Source organism: Ambystoma mexicanum, chromosome 4q (genome assembly GCF_040938575.1).
Source record: "Ambystoma mexicanum isolate Mex_15411 chromosome 4q, UKY_AmexF1_1, whole genome shotgun sequence".
In the NCBI taxonomy this organism is placed as follows: domain Eukaryota; kingdom Metazoa; phylum Chordata; class Amphibia; order Caudata; family Ambystomatidae; genus Ambystoma; species Ambystoma mexicanum.
In genome coordinates, this window is record NC_090928.1 from 1141020850 (window position 1) to 1141041490 (window position 20641).

Below are 20641 nucleotides of genomic sequence, written 5' to 3' on the forward strand. Positions count from 1 at the left end.
CTATGGAGGAGTTGATAGAAATTTCGAACGCCAGTATTGTACCCAGCACTTTGTATGGACTGGACATTTTTCTAGACACAGAATCAAAGTGGATTAAGATTCTTGAAGGAAAATAATGCGTATAACATTGGGTCTCTCTCACTACCCCCAGCCATTTGCAATGAATTGGGTCCGACATCTTATTTATTTATTTGTATTTTGGTTAATAAAAACCTTTGCAAATTAACACCTTTGTTAAAATGTCATTACATTACAGTTCATAATCGGAGTACATATTTAAAGCCTTTGAATGTTTTAAAACACATAAATCATTCAAATGTAAGTTGATCATAACATTGCAATTTCCAACCATCTTAAAATGGACACATCCAAAAGTAATACGCAGCTATTCAAAATCTTTCCCCAAAACCACTCAGTATTAATTAGCGCTATGTCCGGAACAAAGCGAATGAAGAGCTTACAGCGGGTTTTAGAAAAAACAGGGCATTCCAATAAAAGAGGACGACTTGTTTCGATGCCTTGAGACCAATGCCTACATAACCTCAATGATTGTTCAATTCTCTGTCTGGAACCTGTAAGTTCCCTAGTAAAGATTACACTCAATTTAAAGCGTAACATGTCACAACAATGTTTTCTTGACGGGCGTTTCAGATTAAAGGGCATATCATTAAAGGCTCCAATTCATATTTAAAATGATAAAATAAGTGATATCCCAGAGCGGATTGTCTATTCTTTAACCAGTCCAGCGCGAACATAGTTTTCTTTTCATCAACATGCAATGCTATCAATTTGTCAATGTTCAAGTCGTAATCAGCCAACAATTTTGTACCCGAGTGGAACCACTCCGTTAAGACTCTCGAGGAGTTGAAGAAAAGCACTGTGCGCAACTATGCTAATATACTATTCAGAGGGGGAGCAGGAGATCTCTTAGCAATTTCAATTGCTTCCAGTCTGTGCGTACTTGCAGTGAAACCAATTTTTGTGTCTTAATTATTTCTTTTGGTGTCCCTGCTTGGAAGGGAAGGCAGCCTTTCCCATATCAAACACTCTATTCTACCCCGGCTATCTGGCAAAAGACTCGATTCCACTCCATACAATAGACGTGGGACCACTTTTTGGTGGTAATATTTAATCATTGGGATTGCTGAAAATCTACCAAACTTCCTATCAAACACCAAATTTTCAGAGGTATTCAATTCAGCTTTTTTCACCATCCGATCATAATCGTTTTGTTTCGATCTCCTTGAATTGATTTCAACCCCTGAATATTTGAAAGATTTAACTATTTCCAGGTGTTCTTTTGCTATTGACCACTTAAATTTAGGCTTATTTTTCTTGCCATAATTTAGCAGTGGAATTTTTGATTTTTTAACATTTAGTTGCAAATCCAGTGCTGCAAAATATTAATTGGCATATCGGTGTCCGATTGAACAAAACAATGTCGGCATACGGCAAATATTCCATTGATAGGTTTCCATCGATAGGAAAATCCCCCCCAAAGCTGGGGAACCGATCTGATTAAAGGTCTTTCCCAAGTCACAGGTGTACAAGCTATATAAGAAAGGGTCAAACACGCATCCCTGCCGTAGCCCACAAAGGCTGGGCACCCACCTAGTATAGTTTCCTTTTTGGTCCAAGTGCACCCTCACCTTGGTATCTGTATTTAAGGCCATCAGAATGTCCACCAAGGCCACCGGGCATGCCATCTCCCTGAGCTTTTCCCACAGGCATTGCCGATTTACCCGGTCATAAGCCTGTGAGATACCCAGGAAGGCGCAATAAATCACCCTTTTTTCTTGTTTGGCTTGTATCTGCAGATGTTGATTACGAAACAATTTTGGGCAGTACTCAAACCCTGTCGGAAACCCGTTTGAAATGTATCAATTACATTATTCTTATTTGCCCACTCCTGCAGTTGCTCCAAAATGATATCCCCGAAGATTTTACTAGAAGCATCTAGAAGGGAAACAGGGCGATAGTTCGATGGAATAGCACTGTTTCCCATCTTGTAAATTACAATGATATTGGCCTTTTTCCAAGAAGGGGGTAAAGTTTCCGTACTACCAATTTCAGAGAATAAGACATGTGAAAAGGCTGCCCAGAGATTGGGGTTACACTTGTGTAGCATTTGCTAGGCCACCCAGGGATTTTGAAGTCTTACTTTTCTTAATGGCTATTAACATTGTCTGCTGGTCGATTTTTACCTGGTCCGACCAATTACGATTAAAAGCAGACATTTCCTCCAATCCCTCATTTGAAAGATAGAAGGTACAAAAATGGGTTTCCCACTCAGCCGGCGGGATAGGTTGGCTTTGCACAGAACACTGGTGCACCAGATCTTTTTTTATCAGTTTCCAAAAGGATGCCGAGTTTTTGCACGTGCGTGAAGTGCAGTATTGCCTCTGAATCATTTATATAGAGCAAGAACCAATGTCCTCTTACCCAGGTTTTATACTGAGGTCTCAGTAATCTTGCTCTGTCTTTGTAGTCAGACTGGCATTTTCTTAACTATCTCAACACTTTATTGAACAAGTTCCCTCTTTCGATCTCTCAACATGGTATTGTATTTATGTCTATACCCTTGTTTCTTTTTGCCCTCCTTAGCATTCTCCCCATTTGGTCGATATAAATTACCCAAGGCCCGTTGGATTGCTTTATCATAAGTGGCATACAGGTGGCCTGAGCATTTGAGCCAATATAAGAAATACACTAATTGAATCGGTGTGATAGCTGGCTTCCACACTAATGCACGATTCCCTAAATTAACCTCTACTGCCACTTTACAATTATTACTTTGGGTGTCATTCACAGAACCCTGCATAGTTAAAAATAGCATGTGATGGTCACTAGATTTTAGTGGTTTTACTCTGAAACCATCACATTTCAAAAATAAGAATTCAGATAAGAATACATAATCCAGAGTGGATCTCAAGGAGCAGTCTTCCCAGGTAAATTCGTGAGGATTATCTTCCCTTAAGTTTCCATCTACTATAATTAAGTCTCAAGATTTAAGTTCAGATCTTATTAGCCTCTCTCTTTTCTCTATTTGGGAAGCCCCCCCGCCTTGTCACTTCAGAGTACCGTTTGGAATCCAGACATTCACTATTGAAGTCGCCCAATACAATTATTTCAGCATCCTCTTTTTCCAGGGCATTTGCAACGAGAGCTGAGAGCGATTCCAAAAATGCTTACCTCGCTACAGATTTTGGGTTGAAATATATGTTACAAACATAACATTGGTTTGACAAAGTTCCACGATCACCCACCACTTTTACTATTTGGATGTGTTTCAATATTAGCCACTTGTAACCTAGAGCCATTTTTCACAGTGCACAAGAAGCCCCTTACTGGGCGACCCCACGCTCCCCGTGTAGCATCTACTGTTAAAACCACAGAACCATCTATTTAAGGACATGCAGTCAACCAAGACTCCACATAGCAAAGCACATTTAGTTAAGAGAGAAAATTCCGACTCCATGAATTTATGTCCTTTACAGTTTCACAAGGCCAAACCAAGGTCCACCGATCATCCGCTAAGGCACTGGGGATTTCCCCCCCCCTTGTAATGCAGACAAGACCGTGGAACAATCAAACTCGGGTAATGGTCTCCCTGGATTTTCCTTGATCTTTTTTCTTGGGCATGCATATTTATGAATACGAAGAGTGCATTTGAAGTCATCAATTCTTGAATGGACAAAGAAGGTCAGAAGGGCTGAGATAATAAAAGTTGAGTTGGTGCTGGTTTTGGGTCCATCAAGGTCTGCACCACGTCATATCCAAGAGTTAAAAATTATTCTATTTCTGGCAAAATCAGTGCCCTAATCATTTGTGATGAGAAGTGGAGTTTTGCCATGTTCAGTCTGCCTCTTACTGGAAATTGGACCAGCGCTATATCACAGGAGGACATCAGTCTAAGGCTTGGAATCTCCTGAAACGGCGCCAAAATTTGAGGTCGATTTAACAGAGGTGAGTCTCTATTAGTGAATACCTCAGTCGGAATTCATTTGCACTCTTCCCGCAAGTTGTCAATAGTCACTTCATCTCTTATTTTTTTTTGTTGTTCTCAGAGATTTGATTTGTGTGCCATCCCAGATCGTATATGCTGATGTTCATCTCCCCTTTCTCTTTTACTTACTTATATAAGGGGTTTGCCATAACCAAGCGGCTCAGTTGCGCAGAAGGGCAATAAAGTGAAACAACAGCGGTCCCTTTCTCATTTGGAGCTGGCAAATTATGCCCCCTATCGGGGGACTTCACCCAATTTCAGTCCTTATTTATCAGGCACAATTTTTGCCTCCTCTCTTCTAGTGTTGAAAAAGGGCTCTGCCATTGATCTCTTTGAGTGACCAATCGTTTCTCCAAATAGACTGACCCACTCGTTAGTGCTCCTGGGCATCTCAGTTCCACTTGCTGCACATCCGAGCACTTGGGTTTAGTTAACTGGAGATCATCACCTTTCCTGGGCTTATTCCCAATGGTAATTTGGGCCCAAGACCCTGTGTTTGGAATAACGGCACCAATTGCTGGTCCCTCTTTTGCAATCTATTCTGAACTTCCGAATGGTGCGCTGGCAGCTTCATCTCCACTGAGGCCAAGACATTTAACAAATCAGTTTTGAAAAAAGTCCTCCATACATGCCAAACTTAAATCCACTGGTTCCCCCACACTCTGTGTCCGAGTACACTACCATACTTTATTCCGAACCTTCGACAGATTTTGCAGTAGATTTTACAAAATTGTCAATTGGGCCCTTCAGCCCTTCCACTGGGTTCTTGGCCTGCATGTTGAGTTTCTTCTGAGACTTTAGAGGACATAATAGTTTTTTGCTTACATGTTTTGCAGGAGTTGGATTATCCGGCTAGCAATACAAACCTCCTCCCCAATTGTAGGGGAAAGGCTTTGGGCTACACCATAGGTTTCTCAAAGCTCTGCGAGCCACTTCGCCCTCGTTTTCTGGGGAGTTTGACTGACTTTTGGTTTCTTTAGTTTTTAGACTGTGCCATTTAGTTGCCTTCCCCCACTGTATTTATTGCCTTGTCCACCATTTTGCACTGCTCAGCTCTTCCGGTTTCTTTTGAATTATGGGAGAGAGGATCAAGGCCAGAACTTGTGCAGGCTTCTAGTGCGCCCACAACCCTCCCTCCACCGGACTGTAGTGAACCAACTTGTCCAGAGCATTCCATTCATGAATAAAACCCTCCATGAATAAAACCCTCCAAAAACGCCAATTTGGAGGCCATTGTAGTTAGGAGAGCGCGCTGTTCACAGAACTCCTCCGAAATGAAATCATACGGGTTCCCCATCCGGGAAAGAGCAAAATTCAAAGCATGAAGGGCAGAGCCCGGCATATTGGGTACATCATGTATAGTAGTGTGCATGTGGATGGATGCCTCTTCTTCTTGTGAGACATCCCTCAGTGAGAGGTCCAATGGTGAAGGCATTTGCTTGGGGTCCAGAAGTAAATGTCGGAGATTGGGACAGATTTTCATCTGACACTAAGTGGGACCCTGAAGAGCAAGAGATTTGCTGTACTTCCAAGTTTGACACTAGATGATGTGGCAAATCATTTTTCAAAGCGGTCGATTCTTGAACTGAGAAGTCGCAATTATATTTGGTCATGTTTAGGCAGGATAGCTGTAAAAGCGCTGTGTCAGTCAAAGGTAGAAGCGCTGCAGAAATAAGGGAACAGGGGAGGCTTAGTTGTTGTGAATTTGCTTGGCAATCCCAATTTGAGCCGCTAGGTTTACAGTGTGGAAGTTCTTGCCCCCACTCCTTAAAGAATAAATCCTCTTTGGTATCAGATTGGGCGAATGGGGCAAGTTGGTTGGTTCAGAGGGCGGAAGAATAATAAGCACCTGCTCCTTCCCCAACCCTTGCCACTCACCCACCTACCCATCTTCCCCTTGGGCTGCGTGCTTCCTCTACTGTTTCCACTTGCCTACCTCTTTTCCCTCCTTCATGTACCTTGACTTTTCTCCCTTTTTCCTTGTACTCACTCTTCTCCTATACTTCTTTAGTAGATGTCAACCATAACACCAACTTCTATTGCACTTTCCCGCTCCCCATCTCCCTTCTCTCCCTGCTCATCCGCACCCCTCAAACCAAATGCTCCAGATCTCCAGCCCATCTATCTTCCTCCCCTACTAGAAAAGCCTGCTCCTCTCCCCCCACCTCCTATTACTCTTTCACTTGGCCTCTGGCATGCACCTCAACTTTCTCTTCTTGCTACCACAGAAAACTCATGACTTCTACAATAGCGCTCTCCACACTGACTGATGCCTTTTCGCACTCTTTCCGACTGGTTGGGGAGGTTGGAGTGGGGTTCATGACCATTACCAATATGGCCCTCGCCACTATCCCTATGCGCTCCTCTGATGTCACCTCCTCACCTTGTAAATATGTCACTATTCAACTTCTGTCCCCTACTCTTACTGTTTTGGCTCGGCCCCCTGGCTCTCAACTCATTCTTTGCTGCCCAGAACCTTCTGCTTGAATCACTTCACACTGACATTGGGGAAAGTAACCTTCTCAATAGCTCCACAACCACCTGCCTTGAACTTAAATCCTTCATATATGACCACTCCTTCTACAACTAAACTCTCTGAACCTTGTTTTTCGCTCTACTTTGCTCTTCTCCGACCTCTTCTACTGATCACTCTTTTTTTCACTTTAACCTCAGTCCCTCCACCCTCTACTTCTTTTTCTACCCTCTTCAATGACCTCAACGAAATGGATCTCCTATTCAATCTTTGCTCATACCTTTCAAGACAATATCTATTGCCTCCTCACTTTTGGTAATGACTTTGCTCACTATGGTTACTCTAAAATGTGTGACACTCACAGCTCTCCTTTCTATGCCTCTTACACCTTACTTCTGCCTATCTCCTCTGTTCCTACCCCATCTGCTCTCGACTACTTCTCTTCTACCAGACCTGCAAAATGATCACCCATCCATAACAGTGGCAACTTACTTTTCTCCCAAGTGAACCGGTTTGCTTCTCAAACAGTCGAAGACTTAGTCCAAATCGTTTGCATCCATTTCATCGTAATTATACCCTCGACAGGCAGACTTCACCAAAAGGATGCTGTCCGGAACAGGGTATGAGCTTAGGCGAGGTGAGGCACCAGGAAGGAATGGGTGATGGTGTGCGAGATAAGGAGGCCGGGGTTAGTTTTGTGTATGTTTGAGAGAATATGTGAGGCTAGGGGATGGGGTGGGAGAGAACAGGAAGGTGCAGGTAAACAGACAAGGGCTGTGGGGATGCTCCCCGGAGGACACATGACTGGGCCTGGGGGGAGGAGGGAAGTGTCCCCCACATTGGGAATGGACTGGGAAGGGGGCACAGAACTGGGATGATCTTTCCCCACATTGCCGAAACCGGGCCGGCCAACCGGGCTTCGATTAAATCAGCCTGCAGGGAAACATCATATAACCATCCCAAACAACTGCCCTGATCTCTGAGCTTTTTTACCTCTCTCTTTCCACTGGACTCTTCCCTGCCTCGTTCGAATCTGCAATAGTCTTGCCCCTTTTGAAGAAACACTGAGCTTACCCAAACTATTGCCCAGTTTCCCTTGTAGCCCATTATTCAAAGATCCTTGAGCAGGGGTCTTCAACTGCCTCATTAAGTACCTTGGGGGTAAAGGCCTCGATCCCTTTCAAACGGGCTTCATCAGTAAGCACTCTACTGAAACTGCACTGATGCATGTCTCCCACTTTCTCTCTGATGCACACCACTCCAAACTCTTGTCTGTACTCCTCCTTTTGGGCCTGTATGTTGCTTTTGACACAGTTGACCACTCTCTCCCTTCCTTACGCTGCAGGACCTCAGGATTTGCAAATATGCTATAGACTGGGTTACCGCTGGCGCAATCCCTATCCCCGTCAGCGTACATATAGTGTTAGTCCTTCGACCTTTGCTCTTCACCCTTTACACTTCTGCCCTTGGTAGACTTACTTGTCCTTTGGCTTTCACTACCATCTCTATGCTCTGGCACTCAAATAATGTTCTCCTTTCCTTCCTTAATCCCAGCCATCTCCGAACGGAAAACCAGCTGGATTGCTCTTCACTGCTCATGCTGAACTCTTGAAAATGGAAGTCCTCTTTCTCCCAGCTTCCAACGTTATCCCTCCACTCTTACCTCTTTCCCGCCTGACCTTCTTGCTCCCTCGGTCAAAGCTCACAACCTTGGAGTTCTCTTTGATAGCGAATTCAGATTGCAACAATGTACCGCTACCATAGCCTTTGCTGCTCATATAATCCTTCACATTTTGAAAAGGTGTCAATTTCCTACTCACCACTCTATGAAAAATTTGATTTCCATCTTCATGTTTAGCAAACTAGACTATGGCTTGCACCTACTCCTTGGACTTCCTCTTTACCCCTTCCGCTGTCTAGATAACCTCAGAAGCCTCAACTGCAGTACCTGCAATCTCAACAACTTAGTCATATCCTCCTCCACTTCTACCTACTGACACCATGCCGGATAGGTATCCATACGAAACCACTCCTTTTTCACGCTCCTTCTCCTAATCTATAAAGTTATCAATGGTCTTGCCCATCATTATCTGGATGACTGTATTGTTGTCTACTTACCATCTCAATCCCTTTTCTGCTCATGTGCAGTCAACCTCACTGTCCCATGCTTCCCCCGTGCCACCTCTCACTTCAGCTCCTCCGCCCTATTCACCACACTGAATTAGATTTCGCTGCTCATCACAATCAAAGCCAGCTCGACTGTGGATCTGTTAAAAGACTGAATCCGCACCAACGGGCCAAAGAGTGAGCACCCTCTTGCCCATCCCACCTACCTCCCTCCACTGCAACTTTATGATGTAATTTTATACCACTCTTAAGTTCACAGCACTTGATTCCTAGGTTAATGTTACCGTTTTAAGTTAACTATTTTATGTGTTGTCTCTGGTCTATGTCCCACTTTGTTCAAACCATTGTAAAGTTGGTCAACACTCGTTCTCATCTTTGTGCTACTGTACAGGAACCTGTCCTGGGAATGCCTCCATCATCTGTAAATGTGATATTTTAAGTAATTTCTGAACTAAATAATATCCCTGTTTTTTTTGGCACTTGGTTTAAAAGAAAAACCTTTAGCCCGATCAGAATTGATCCAAACAATAACAGTATGAATTTAACAAAACAACCAATAAAAAAAAGGAAGGCTAGGAGGGTAAGACATTTAAATAATTTCTCTGGGCAACAGAGTTAAATCTCATCATCAATGGAACTTTAGACACTGTGATGCCTTACCATTCAGCAATTTTCCTCCTTCGGGGACTCAGAGGTCTTTCAAGAAACCCAACAAGGCCAAAGTTATGGAGACTCGTTCCCCAACCAGTCATCAGGCATCAGTGTAGTAGCTTGGTTTACAAAACTGTCCAACCATTGATCTCAAATTTTTTGTTCCGGGGCATATCAATGTCAGATGATACAGAGACTCATTTTTAAAGTCACACAGTCTGCATCGAAAATTCCTCTGCAATTTCATCTTTTTAACTTCAATAAGTTCTTTGGTTGGAAACAAGTTAAGCCTAAACCGCATGAATTGGCTACGCCGATATCTACAGGGAAACTTGATCAGATAATTGGGCACCATGCCCCTCGCCCTTATGTCTGGGAATTTGCTGCCATAGAATTTGGAGCTCTGCTGTGCCTCCAAGGTCGGGATCCAGTCAAGGTCATAAAAAGTTTCCTCTTGACCTTTAACAGGTTGTTTATGAGGGTCAGTTCGGTCTCATTCAGCTCTTCCAGGATGGATATACATACCTCCCTCCAGTCCTTGAGTGGTGGATCGGTGTTACCAAGCATGGCCTTTCAAATGCAAGCCAGAGCGCCCTCTGCGTTTACTTCACAGCATTTTCTGTAGAACGAAAGACACTTCCATACTGTACAAGCGTCAAGTGAAGTCAAGCCCAACTCGGTCCTTATGACCTAGGCAGGTACACAATTCAGTAACAACAAGAATCTTCTCCAGAAAATTCCTTCAACTTTCACCCAGATGTCAGAAGACAAAGTTAAAGATGCTTCCGCCCCATAGGTTAGGATGGGTGACACTTTTAGGCAAAAATATTCAATGGCTGGAGTCAGGGAGAATTTACAATACCGAGCCTGTATCACTCTGGCTTGGGCAGCTAGGCTCTTAGCCTTGCTTTGAAGTATCTGTTCCCTTTGTGCACCAACCGCACTATCGTTCAAGCACATGCCCAGATATGTAAGCGACGTGACCTCCAGAATTTCCTCCCCCTTTTATGAACCATGCTTTGGTTTTCTTTGCTGCTGTTTCTTTTTTCCATCCAAATATAAGAATTCTTGACTTTTGGACATTTTAACTTCAAGGCATTTGCGTTAACGTAGCTTTCTAATGTATCCAGTTGCCTTTGGAAGCCCACCTTAGTTTGGTCCAAGTCATCTGCATACAGCAGGCGACCTATCACCACCCCTGCTAGGCGAGGGGGAAAACTCCTGACTCAAGAGCTGTATTCACATCCGAAATAAACAAGTAAAAAATGGCAGGTGCTAACGAGCAGCCCTGTTTTAAACCATTAAATGTTCGGATTTGGTCACTCAGATTTCCCTTTCAGTCTAGCCTAACTTCCACAAAAGATGCTAAAATATCACTGTATCCATTATTTATAACCCCTTATACTTTATATGTTGCATAGATTGTTATGTCAGTGGCCCACTTGGGCTGCCCCAGTCAAGAGTATGGACATGCCACTGGTTGTAGCAGTTAGGTGCTCATTTAGGGTTTCAGCTTCCCCTGCTGGCTGCCTGTCCCATGATAACCTGCAGCTATTAACCCTTTTACTCCTTTTCTTTATCTAGGATTTTGCATGAAGTCAGAGCGCACTGTGAGGGTGTAGGAGTAAGACGGACACAAGGGTGGCATGTTGATGGGACAAGACTTATTAATAACAAAAACAGGTGGAATTGGAGGACAACCTAACCGACTCCATCTATAAGAGGAGTTTCCCTGCCTCAACTAAACTACCTAATGAAACTGTCAAAGTCAGGATGCCCCAAAGTAATGTTCGCTGTCTGGTGTCCAAATCCTAACCTTTCCCACACAAGCTAAACTTAATAAAATGTTCTAAGGGAAATGTCTCTTAGCTATCCGCCTGTAGCCCAGCTTTGCAGTTAACAAAAAGTATCAAAAGGGATAGAAAGCAAATGAAAGGTTCCACAAGACTCCAGGTTTTTTTCCACTTTCCACAGAGTCTTTCCAACCTGCTTGGTAGGCCTGACCCCCAGGTCCTGTGAAAAGGTAGAATGGTCAGAACACCTTTTCCAAGCCGTCTTGTTAGCAGACCTGGCTTCAGTGCTGCGAAGAACAATCTGGATGCTTTTTCGAAGCAGTGTTGTGGGTCCCAGACACCTTGTGAGCAAGCCCGCTTCCAGGTACTGTGACGAAGAAGAACAAGTGGTGTTGTGGGCTTCAGACCTTTGCTCAGTACCCCCTTCTTGGTCCACTCTCCTGCCAATTGGGGTACTCCACGATCTTCAATCCCTTTTTTTCTCGGACTTCACCTCCACCCTAGGCCTTGGTTTACTCTCCTGCCAAGGTCTGCAAGCACTATTTATAAGTGTAAAGTTTGTATCCGTCTTGTTGTTATTTGGGATGTATTTTCCCCAATAGGGGTCCAAGACACCATTCACCTTGCTGATGTGCGTTGGTAAATGTTTGTATCTGTTAGTACTTCTTTTACTGAAGGACTTTTGCCTTCTCTCTGTCCCCCCAACCCCTGGCTTGGCCACCCTAAAGCCTGGTCTTGGTGGTTGACCTCCCGTTCTCTTTGGGGCTACCAGGATCTCTTCTGAGGCTTCTCCAGCTACCTGGAGCCTTCTCCAGTCTTTCACAAGCTTTTCTGCATCTTGCCAGTCTCCGTTCCCGGCGAGAGTACTTCCTCCTCTGCGGGAAGCTTCCTGCTTCGTCAGACCTTTGCGAACGTGCTCCTCTCTCCGACTCAGTCTGCTTCTCTGGTCTGACCTTCTTTGCGTAGCTTGCCGAGCTGCCAGTCCATATCGAGAGGTAGAAGACCCCATCGTTTGGTTCCCTCTTGTTTTGAAGAACAGCGTGCCAATCGGTTGATTCGAACAATTAGACTCCATACCTTGGTTCTCAGCATTAAACCTCATTGCTTCTATGGGCCTCATTACACGGATGGCGGTCATGGTTAACGGTCACCGTTAACCATTACCGCCTTACTACGAGGTCCCTTAGCGGGTTGGTGCTTTAACGCCTGCTTTTTGCAGGCGTTAAAAACCAACCCGCTAAGGGACCTTGGTGCTAATTACGGCACCGCAAAATTGCGGTGCCGTAATTAGCACCTTCCCCATTCCCATTATGCCCTATGGGGCAAAAATGGGAATGGGGAAGGGCAGTGGTGGAAGGGGGAATTACCGCCCCGCCAACCTTGGAATGGGGCGGTAATTCCCCCTTCCACCAAGGCAGTGCCGGTATTTTACCGGCATGGACCAAGGTGCTAACAGCACCTTGGTCCATGTGCTAATACCGCCATCCGTGTAATGAGGCCCTATGTGTCATTACTGTCATTGAATGCCTTATGGATGTTTTCCTTCTCAGTGGTCTCTATCTGAGATGTGCAACAAAGGTATATTGGGGCAGCTGATGGGAGGGTAGGAGAAGGTTTTATAGGGAAGGCGGGAGGGTTAAGGGGGAACTGCATTCTCCCATGATGGTCATCCCTAAGTCACCTGCTGCTCCCTTAGGCCACGGCCAGCACACATTTGCCACACACTTTGCCAGATCCTCCCTCGGTTTCGTATCCCACATAAACCACCGGTAGGTGCCATGAACTGTGCTCAGTAAGCATTGGGCATAACCTATTCTGTTGTGATGTGTCTATATTCAGGGGGTAGAATTTGAAGTTGAAAAATACTAGCCAGCCATAAAAATTCACTTGCCACCTCAATTCTATACTTACACTCGGCACGCCATTTCATACTCACCAGGAGTCCATTATCACTATCCAATGGCGAGTGCACATTTTTCACCCTGCGTATATTCTGTCTGAAATTAAATGTTTATGAGGAAATATATTGTCGAAAACAAACATAATGATATGGAAATCACCAAAGTTATGTTCAAATATTAATGAGTCAAATAATATTAAAAACATAAGGAGTGTGGAACGATCTGTCTTTTTTTTATAAGTGTACCAAGATAAACTCTGGATATTCACTTTGTAGCAGAAGACCCATCTCCTCCTGAACCTGCAGAAAGTATTGACAAGGAAAACAAATCCATGCTGCAGAAGCAACTTAAAATGCAGAGAGAGAAAAGGATGCAGCGAGAGCTGGGGACAGAAGCTGGCCAGCTGCTTCTACTCCAAGCCCAACACCCTCCCATGCAGGGTTGGAAGACTCAGGGGGGGGGTCGCAAGGAATTTCCACATATCACCACGGTTAAGACAAGAAGGTGACGTTCCACTATTGTAAGCACAATCAAGAGTACGACATAATTTGAATGTATCTGTGCAGATGTGGGTTCATCTGGTTGACCACAGTTCACACACAGGAGCAACTACAGCAGAGGAAGAAGTCACTGGCTCGAGAGGGGGCTTGTCTCCAGGGAAACTGGCAGGGTAAAGAGCATGCCAGGAAAGGATATGCCTTTGTTATCCAACAACATCCACCTCTTGGATGTTGGGTGTACTGGAAGACATACTCTGAGCCTACTCTGAGCTTACCAGCAGTAAAATCTAAATGCAATGCGGGGCAATTAAGCCACCAAACCACTAGGATTGCCCGTGCACACTCCCGAGCCCCTCATGCAACCAAACATTACACTGTGTTCTAAGTTCCTTGGAAACAGATTCCAATCATGCCATACCCCTCTGCATGTAGAATGTGGTCCACCTAACAAGACTGACGTGCACCGAGGCTGTTGCACAACGCTCTCACCCATGGTATCCCTCCCACCATTTTGTCAATGGCATCTCTTCCACTCGTTCCCATGGTTTCTTCCCTTGCTCACATTTCCTTCTGCAGACTAATGTCTGGGTACCCCTGGCGGGGCGCAATAGACCATTCTACGGAGAAGCCTAGGCACTCTGAAACAACTAGATGGTCATTTGGTCCATTATCCAAGCATATTAAAATAACATAATATGGCAGTGGACTTGACGCCCTTGTTTAATTGTCATCCGGGACACCAAGCTATCCCACTTACAGCACAGAGCATTTGCATGTTATAGGCCTAGATTGCTTTGGGGCTCTATCGATAACCGAGATTCCTGGAAACCAGCACAGACAGACCCTGCAGTGTGCTGTTCTGCTTATCTTTTGCTATGTGCATATGACTTAAGGAAAACCTAACACGTCAATAATAGACTTACACAAACATGGCCAATTCCATATTACGAATTGTAAAAAGTCAATTGGATATTACACTTATATCATTGAATTAGCGTAATGCCAGTATATAATCATAAAAATTCAAGTAAATACCAGTAACAAATCCAATTAAAATCACTCAATTGTCACAAAAATCTCTCCCTTGCATCTTAAGACTGCTTAATTGGTAAGTCTGACCCGTGCCATCCGCGGCCATGCAGAATGATGCAGCATCAAAGCACTTGGAAGCAGCAACATGGTCACATTTTAGTGGCATGTAAAGCACCAACACAGACCCATTTCCTACACTGACAGCCTCTTCAGATTGGAGCTCTCGCCATAGAACATGAATGGACCCTCATAAGTCTTACCAACTCCAGGTGAAAAGGAATAGCAAGCAATTACCTAAAGCTGCAAATATGTGTATTGGGGGACGGGGGTACGTGCTGGTCCCTTTATATCGCTGCCAGTTGGCTTCTGTGTGGGAAGCAGGAGGGTTGAAAGACTGACTGAGCGATTGGGATGAAATGTACGTGGTTTCTGTGTGTTGTTATCCTTCAGAGTAGGTCCCCCTATCATTGTGTGCCTCCACTCTAATATCTTATTTGGAACATGCCATCATCGGGCACGGGTTATACTGTGCTATTATGTTACATTATGTAATGTTACACTGCTAGGTTGTTAGAGCATGCAATAATGGGTGTACTCTGTCATGCTACTCTATGCTTAGCTATGTTACCGTGGGCATAGAGATCTATAGATATGACTGTAGTCCTACAGGCTGCACAGCATGCCTCCTGTTGAAGCAAACATATCACCCTGAAAAGAGGGGGGTGAGGGGTAGGAAAGCCCAACAACAACCAATATTTTGAAACTGAACTAGATAATCATAGATTTTTATTCCTGTAAATCTTTTGCAATGAGAGGCCTAATCCTATTGCATTTATGTCACATCTATGTTCATACGTGTAGGCAGGATTGCTCTGTGGCAATGTGCGGGTCTTGGAAGCATGACCACGCTGAGCAACACAGGTTCGAATCCTGGATCTGCGCTTGAAACCAATCTCATGGATTAAGCGCGTTATAAATAAACTGAAGGATCCGAATGTACAAGGCCTAGTAGGACCGTTCCTCCCCCACCCCCTTGCCTTGTTGTGCCTTGAGGCACACGTGTATAGGCGCGTAATGCAGCATCCCTTTAACACCCCGAGAGAAACCTTTTACTTTTACATGACACCCAATGCATGATCCTGTGACGCACACTCCAGTTAACCAAGTTCAGAATTAAAATGCTTAATTTATGAAGACAAACTTGTTATTTAAATCATACAAAATAAAAAACACATTTAATGTAAAATATCAGTTTGTCTATTTACTTTATGCACTATTAAAGCAACGTTTTTACTTCAAAACTCCAAAACATGTAGCTTTACTACCAACATGTGCCAATAGCCTTATAGACCTATGAAGGGATCATTCTCGCTTGGGATAATGACCCTTCCCCAACTTATGGCCTTCAGCTTGGCCTCAAGACATAACTTGGTGGTGGGCCATTATCCCGCAATAATGACCACTCACTCAATCTTTAAGGCGATATTTCACACAAGGGCATACAAGACTGTAGATAGCATAAGCAAAATCCTAGAGAGCATCAGGACGATGCCACAAAGACCCCATTAACTGCTGCTTAGCACTCAATTAGGTTGAAGTTATTAAACTGAATAGTATAAGCTTCTAATAGAGAATTAATTCATACTTACATTTCAGCGTTTCTCCTGCATATGGGATGTGCAACTTAAACCGGTCGCAACTGGGTCCAGGTGTCAATGATGTGCACCTAAAAAGAAGCAGAATAGTCATTAAAACTGAGGGTTCCGTCAAAAGTATTCTGGGGGGTGTTATAGCTCCTTGATATTCATGTGTAGGTGGCAGATGGATATGAAGGGGCAGAAGCAATGGACAGTGAATGTCTAGACCATTCAGAAGAGCAGTTCCAATCTAACTGGAATATTAAATGGCAAATGCAGAAGTGCCCAAGGACTTTCTCATGCACATTTCAGGGTGTGACAAGATCAAAAGCTAATATGTGCACTGAGGTCATACGTGTACATACTAAAGTTGCCTTGCTCATCACACATCTTGTCTTCATAAGCATAAAATGCAGCTAAATGGGTAGAGTTCAATCCTGAGAGAACCTTATAACTGTACAAATGATGTGCCACATATCAGTCATCTAATACTGCCAATCTCTTTGGCAGGCATGTTACAGCATGACCAGGGTGCGCAAAAACCTGTGAGCAATGGAAGAATCGTGCAACCTGTGATTGATTCAAAGAGGTAGCATAATCTGCCATGACCTTGAAACATATTGTACAGGAGTCTTTGTGTGTTGCCAATACCAGCATAATTTATAAACTCATCTTTCTTTTTTAATTAATTATTTTTTTCAACACAAGTGCTGGAACCGGGGTGAATGGGCCACAGCCCAAGTTTATCGGCATGAGCGAAGCAAGGGCAGATAACAAGGGCTGTGAAACAACAGGGGTTTAAGGCCATTCGCACCCCGGGTTGCCCAAGCGGTAACCCGGAGTGCTAAAAAAATTAAAAGAATTTTCCTTTGTACAACGGGACTCACGCGGCATCCTGTTGCACAAAGGAAAATACTTACCCAAGATGGCCACCATGGAAAGCCCCTCTTCCCTTTCCATGCCAGACCGCAGCATCAGAGAGGAAGCAATGGCGGCGGGGGATGCCGCTGCCGCCGCAGAATTAACCTAAGTGGAGGATGAGACGGGATTAAAAAATAAATAACGGGACGGAGCATAAGGGGAGGATGGCAGCAGGGTAAGCCGGCCGTCAGGCTGGCTGCAGCGTGGGCTTGCATCGGCGGTTCAAGCCTGTGTTCCTACCCACATGATTGGCTGGCTTCCCCCACCCGTGCGCTAATGGCCAATTGATCATATTTACACATTTACTATGGAGGATCAGTCACAAGATGTCAGGGCCGTTGGTGGGGCCATGGGTGGGGGTCGGCGGTGGTGTGTGCAGTGGTGAGTTTCTGGGGCCATAAGCTATTGCTTATGCCCACAGGAATAAAACCCACCCACGGTCAGCAGGGACTACAACCTCAGTACCAACCCAAATTCCCCCCCCACAACCACATCGGCCTCATGCAGGATCATCTCATTAATCATGGGCACTGTTCGGCAGAATCCAGAGAAGTTCCCTTAGGGAACACTACACCAGATTAGGACTACAGGTGAGAGCAATAAATCCCCTTTGGTATCTCCTCTTTGGTATCAGTCCATACCACAAAGATTTAGTTGGTAGCTGTGGCTGAGCAGTCAGACTTATCTCAAGAGGGAGATGGCAGTATTCAGGGTTTACACAATAGGTAGTACAATACTATGGAGCAAGGAAACACTGACCAAAGCTTTGTATTAAAAAGAGAATATATATTTATGCACTTTTAAGTCGACACATAACTACATTTGATAAAGCAAGTGAAATTCAGTCAAGGAAAAGTAAATACAACTACCTATTCAATTGTAGACAAGTTTGCGGTAGAGTGAAAACTGAGCAAAACGGCACAGTGAAAAACCAACTACAAATGGCACTCTAACAATTTAACGAAAGGGAGGGAAAGCACAAGTTAAACCGAAATATCTTCAGAAACCTCCTAGCAACACTTCCCTGAAGTTTTGTGAACAAGTAATGCACAGTAATCCATCTGCCACAGTACTGGTGCGTCACACTCAAGAGGACGTTTCCCGGGCAACTCCATTACCAGGAATGGAACCAGGTAATAGGAAAACGCTCTACCAGCAGCAGGAAACTTCTAAATAACGGAGAAAGGGGACTAGAAATTGGTATTTCGGACAGAAGTATATCAGAAGCCATGCCAAGAATAGAGGTCCCGATTTTGCATTCTCCTGGCCTGAGCATCATACAGGTTATCAACCTAAACACATAAGGAGACAGGAGACTAGCATGGGGTCTAGAATACAGTCCATGACTCCATTCTGACTGAACATCCGATAAATAGCTCCGTTTACCCAGAGGTTGCATCCAGACATACTCTGCATGCAGGCCTAAAAGTTATGGAAAAGCCTCTGAGAGAAAGACAATGCAGGGCAAAAGAATTGCTCCAACGGGAAGAATCGGAAATAGTCTGAGGAGATAAATAAAAATACTGATACATGCTGAAGGACAAAGAATGCAGAAGAGCAAACGGATTATGAACCAGAAACAACACACTCCCCCAATATGGACTCGGGGGGGGGGGCGGGGGTTTGAGGGGTGCTGAGGGGAGCATCGGGATCGACAGAGAAAGACAATATTCGACATAAAGGGATAAATACAGTGGTCAGTTGGGCCCCCATTTCCAAATGGGAAAAAATAAAACTGCTCCTCGTCCATCTGACGTTCAAGTTTCAGCAAAGATCAATACTCCACAAGTATCTCAAATGTTCCTTTTTCACACGGCCGCATGTTTGTTTGGCACAGGTAGACAAGGGAGCAAGCAGTGCACTCTGAATAGAAATGCACTCCTGAAGATGGTAAAAGATGTGCCAGAGGTATACCCGTTGCCCTCCCATGATCTGGATTCTATCCACTTTCCCTACGAGCACTGTACAGACATGGTGGAAATAGGCCTACAATCGCGTTTAGGAGTCAATGCCTTTCTAGCGGCTCACAATAACCTCTTGGCCAGAAAACCCATCCTACAGAGGTCTCAAAAGTGATAGAATAGGAGAATCTGTGAGGAAGGAAAGTCATTTGGTCATGCCTGTAGATAATACATTTAAAATGTCAGAAGGGGGTGGGGGTCTTAGAAGCACACATTAGTACTGCCATTTCCTAACAGAAATCTTCCAAAGGTTAGAGGCCAAGAACACGCAAAACGACTACATAAATGTACTTAGTTGGAATACCAGGGGCCACACGAGTTTTACAAATGAGGATGCCAGGAAAGACATCTCCGAATCCTATGACATAATCCTATTACAGGAGACATAGCTACTATATAAATCAAGAATGGACGGCTTCAACATAATGGAGCAACTAGCAATAGGTTAGGCAGCCCTTCTGTAGGCCTTATCATAGCAATAAGGAATGGCAAAATTAAAAAAGTGGTCAGTCTAAAGTGTGAACACTGGCATTCTTGCAGCCAAATTATATTTTCGCTTTGAAGGGGCACTGAGATGTCTGTTGGTGGTTAAATTTTATTATAATACTGCGTGCTGCGACCTGTTGGGATATTTGAGACAGATCGCTAAAGTGCTAGTTGAGGAAGAGACCACAAAGAAGGGACTCGCATACTAATGGCCGGAGATCTAAATTCGAATTTATTATCCACATCAAGGAATGAAAATAAAAATTCCCTTACATTTGAGAATGGAAAAGCGTGACTTCACTTTGTGGACGATTGGGACCTTCTCATCTGTAATGGGAGTGTGGAGGGAGATTTAGTACCAGCCCTCACGTGGAAGAACGATAAATTGGGTATCTATTCTCAACTACATAATAGTCTCGAGAGAAATCTTTGAGAGATGTAAAAACAACAAATAAAAGTGATCATGACATGCTAACCCTAAGATTAATGTTCCCTGGCGAGGTGCCCAAGTCCAGTTATCTGTCCAGTTTAGTGGTAAATCAGGGTGGCAATAGATTGGTTAGGTTTAACGGGAACAGTCGAAAATTGAATAGCAAACTAAAAGGAAAGATAATGACCTTAAGCCGGATCAACTAGCCTCGGACTGCGGCCCTGACCGCTTTAAATCATTTATATGGGAAGTAGACAATCCCCGGATGGGGATTGTCACATGTTTAAAAATCAAATATAATTTTGACCAGAAACTTGGGCCTGAAAAAGAGACCTCCTGAAAAACCTGAGACTATTAAAATATCCTACATCCCTGGCTCAGAAAAAAACTAGGGGTAAAAAGCGCCTGTTGCAAGAATTTAAAAATTGTAATAAATTTAATAAATATCTAAAATTGCAAAGGCAGGGGCAATCCATGCTGCATACCCTGATAACAAAGAATTCCAGACATTTCTGGGCATTAGTAAACAAGGAGAAAAATCTCAGTTACAGAGCTAAAGGAATCATTTCTCAGAAGAGGTTTGGGTAGAGCACTTTGGGATTTTGGTTTGTAAGTCTGAGAAAGATTTTTCACAAATCGGCAGGAGACTCCGTGGTATTTTAAGATATCAAGGGAAACCGTGGAGCTTCTGATAAAAAAAGTCCTAGTCATCGAGAGCTCTGG

General features: G+C 44.0%; 1 protein-coding gene across 3 annotated transcripts in view; it reads right to left on the bottom strand.

Annotated features, from left to right (window-relative positions):
• The window catches only part of BABAM2 (BRISC and BRCA1 A complex member 2), a 1270030-nt gene that overhangs the window by 1100473 nt on the left and 148916 nt on the right, over nucleotides 1-20641 (bottom strand). For all 3 annotated transcript variants that reach the window (XM_069608726.1, XM_069608725.1, XM_069608724.1), the window contains exon 3: nucleotides 16133-16209. In XM_069608726.1, coding sequence (XP_069464827.1) covers nucleotides 16133-16209 — 77 coding nt within the window. The remainder of the gene's footprint in view (nucleotides 1-16132; nucleotides 16210-20641) is intronic.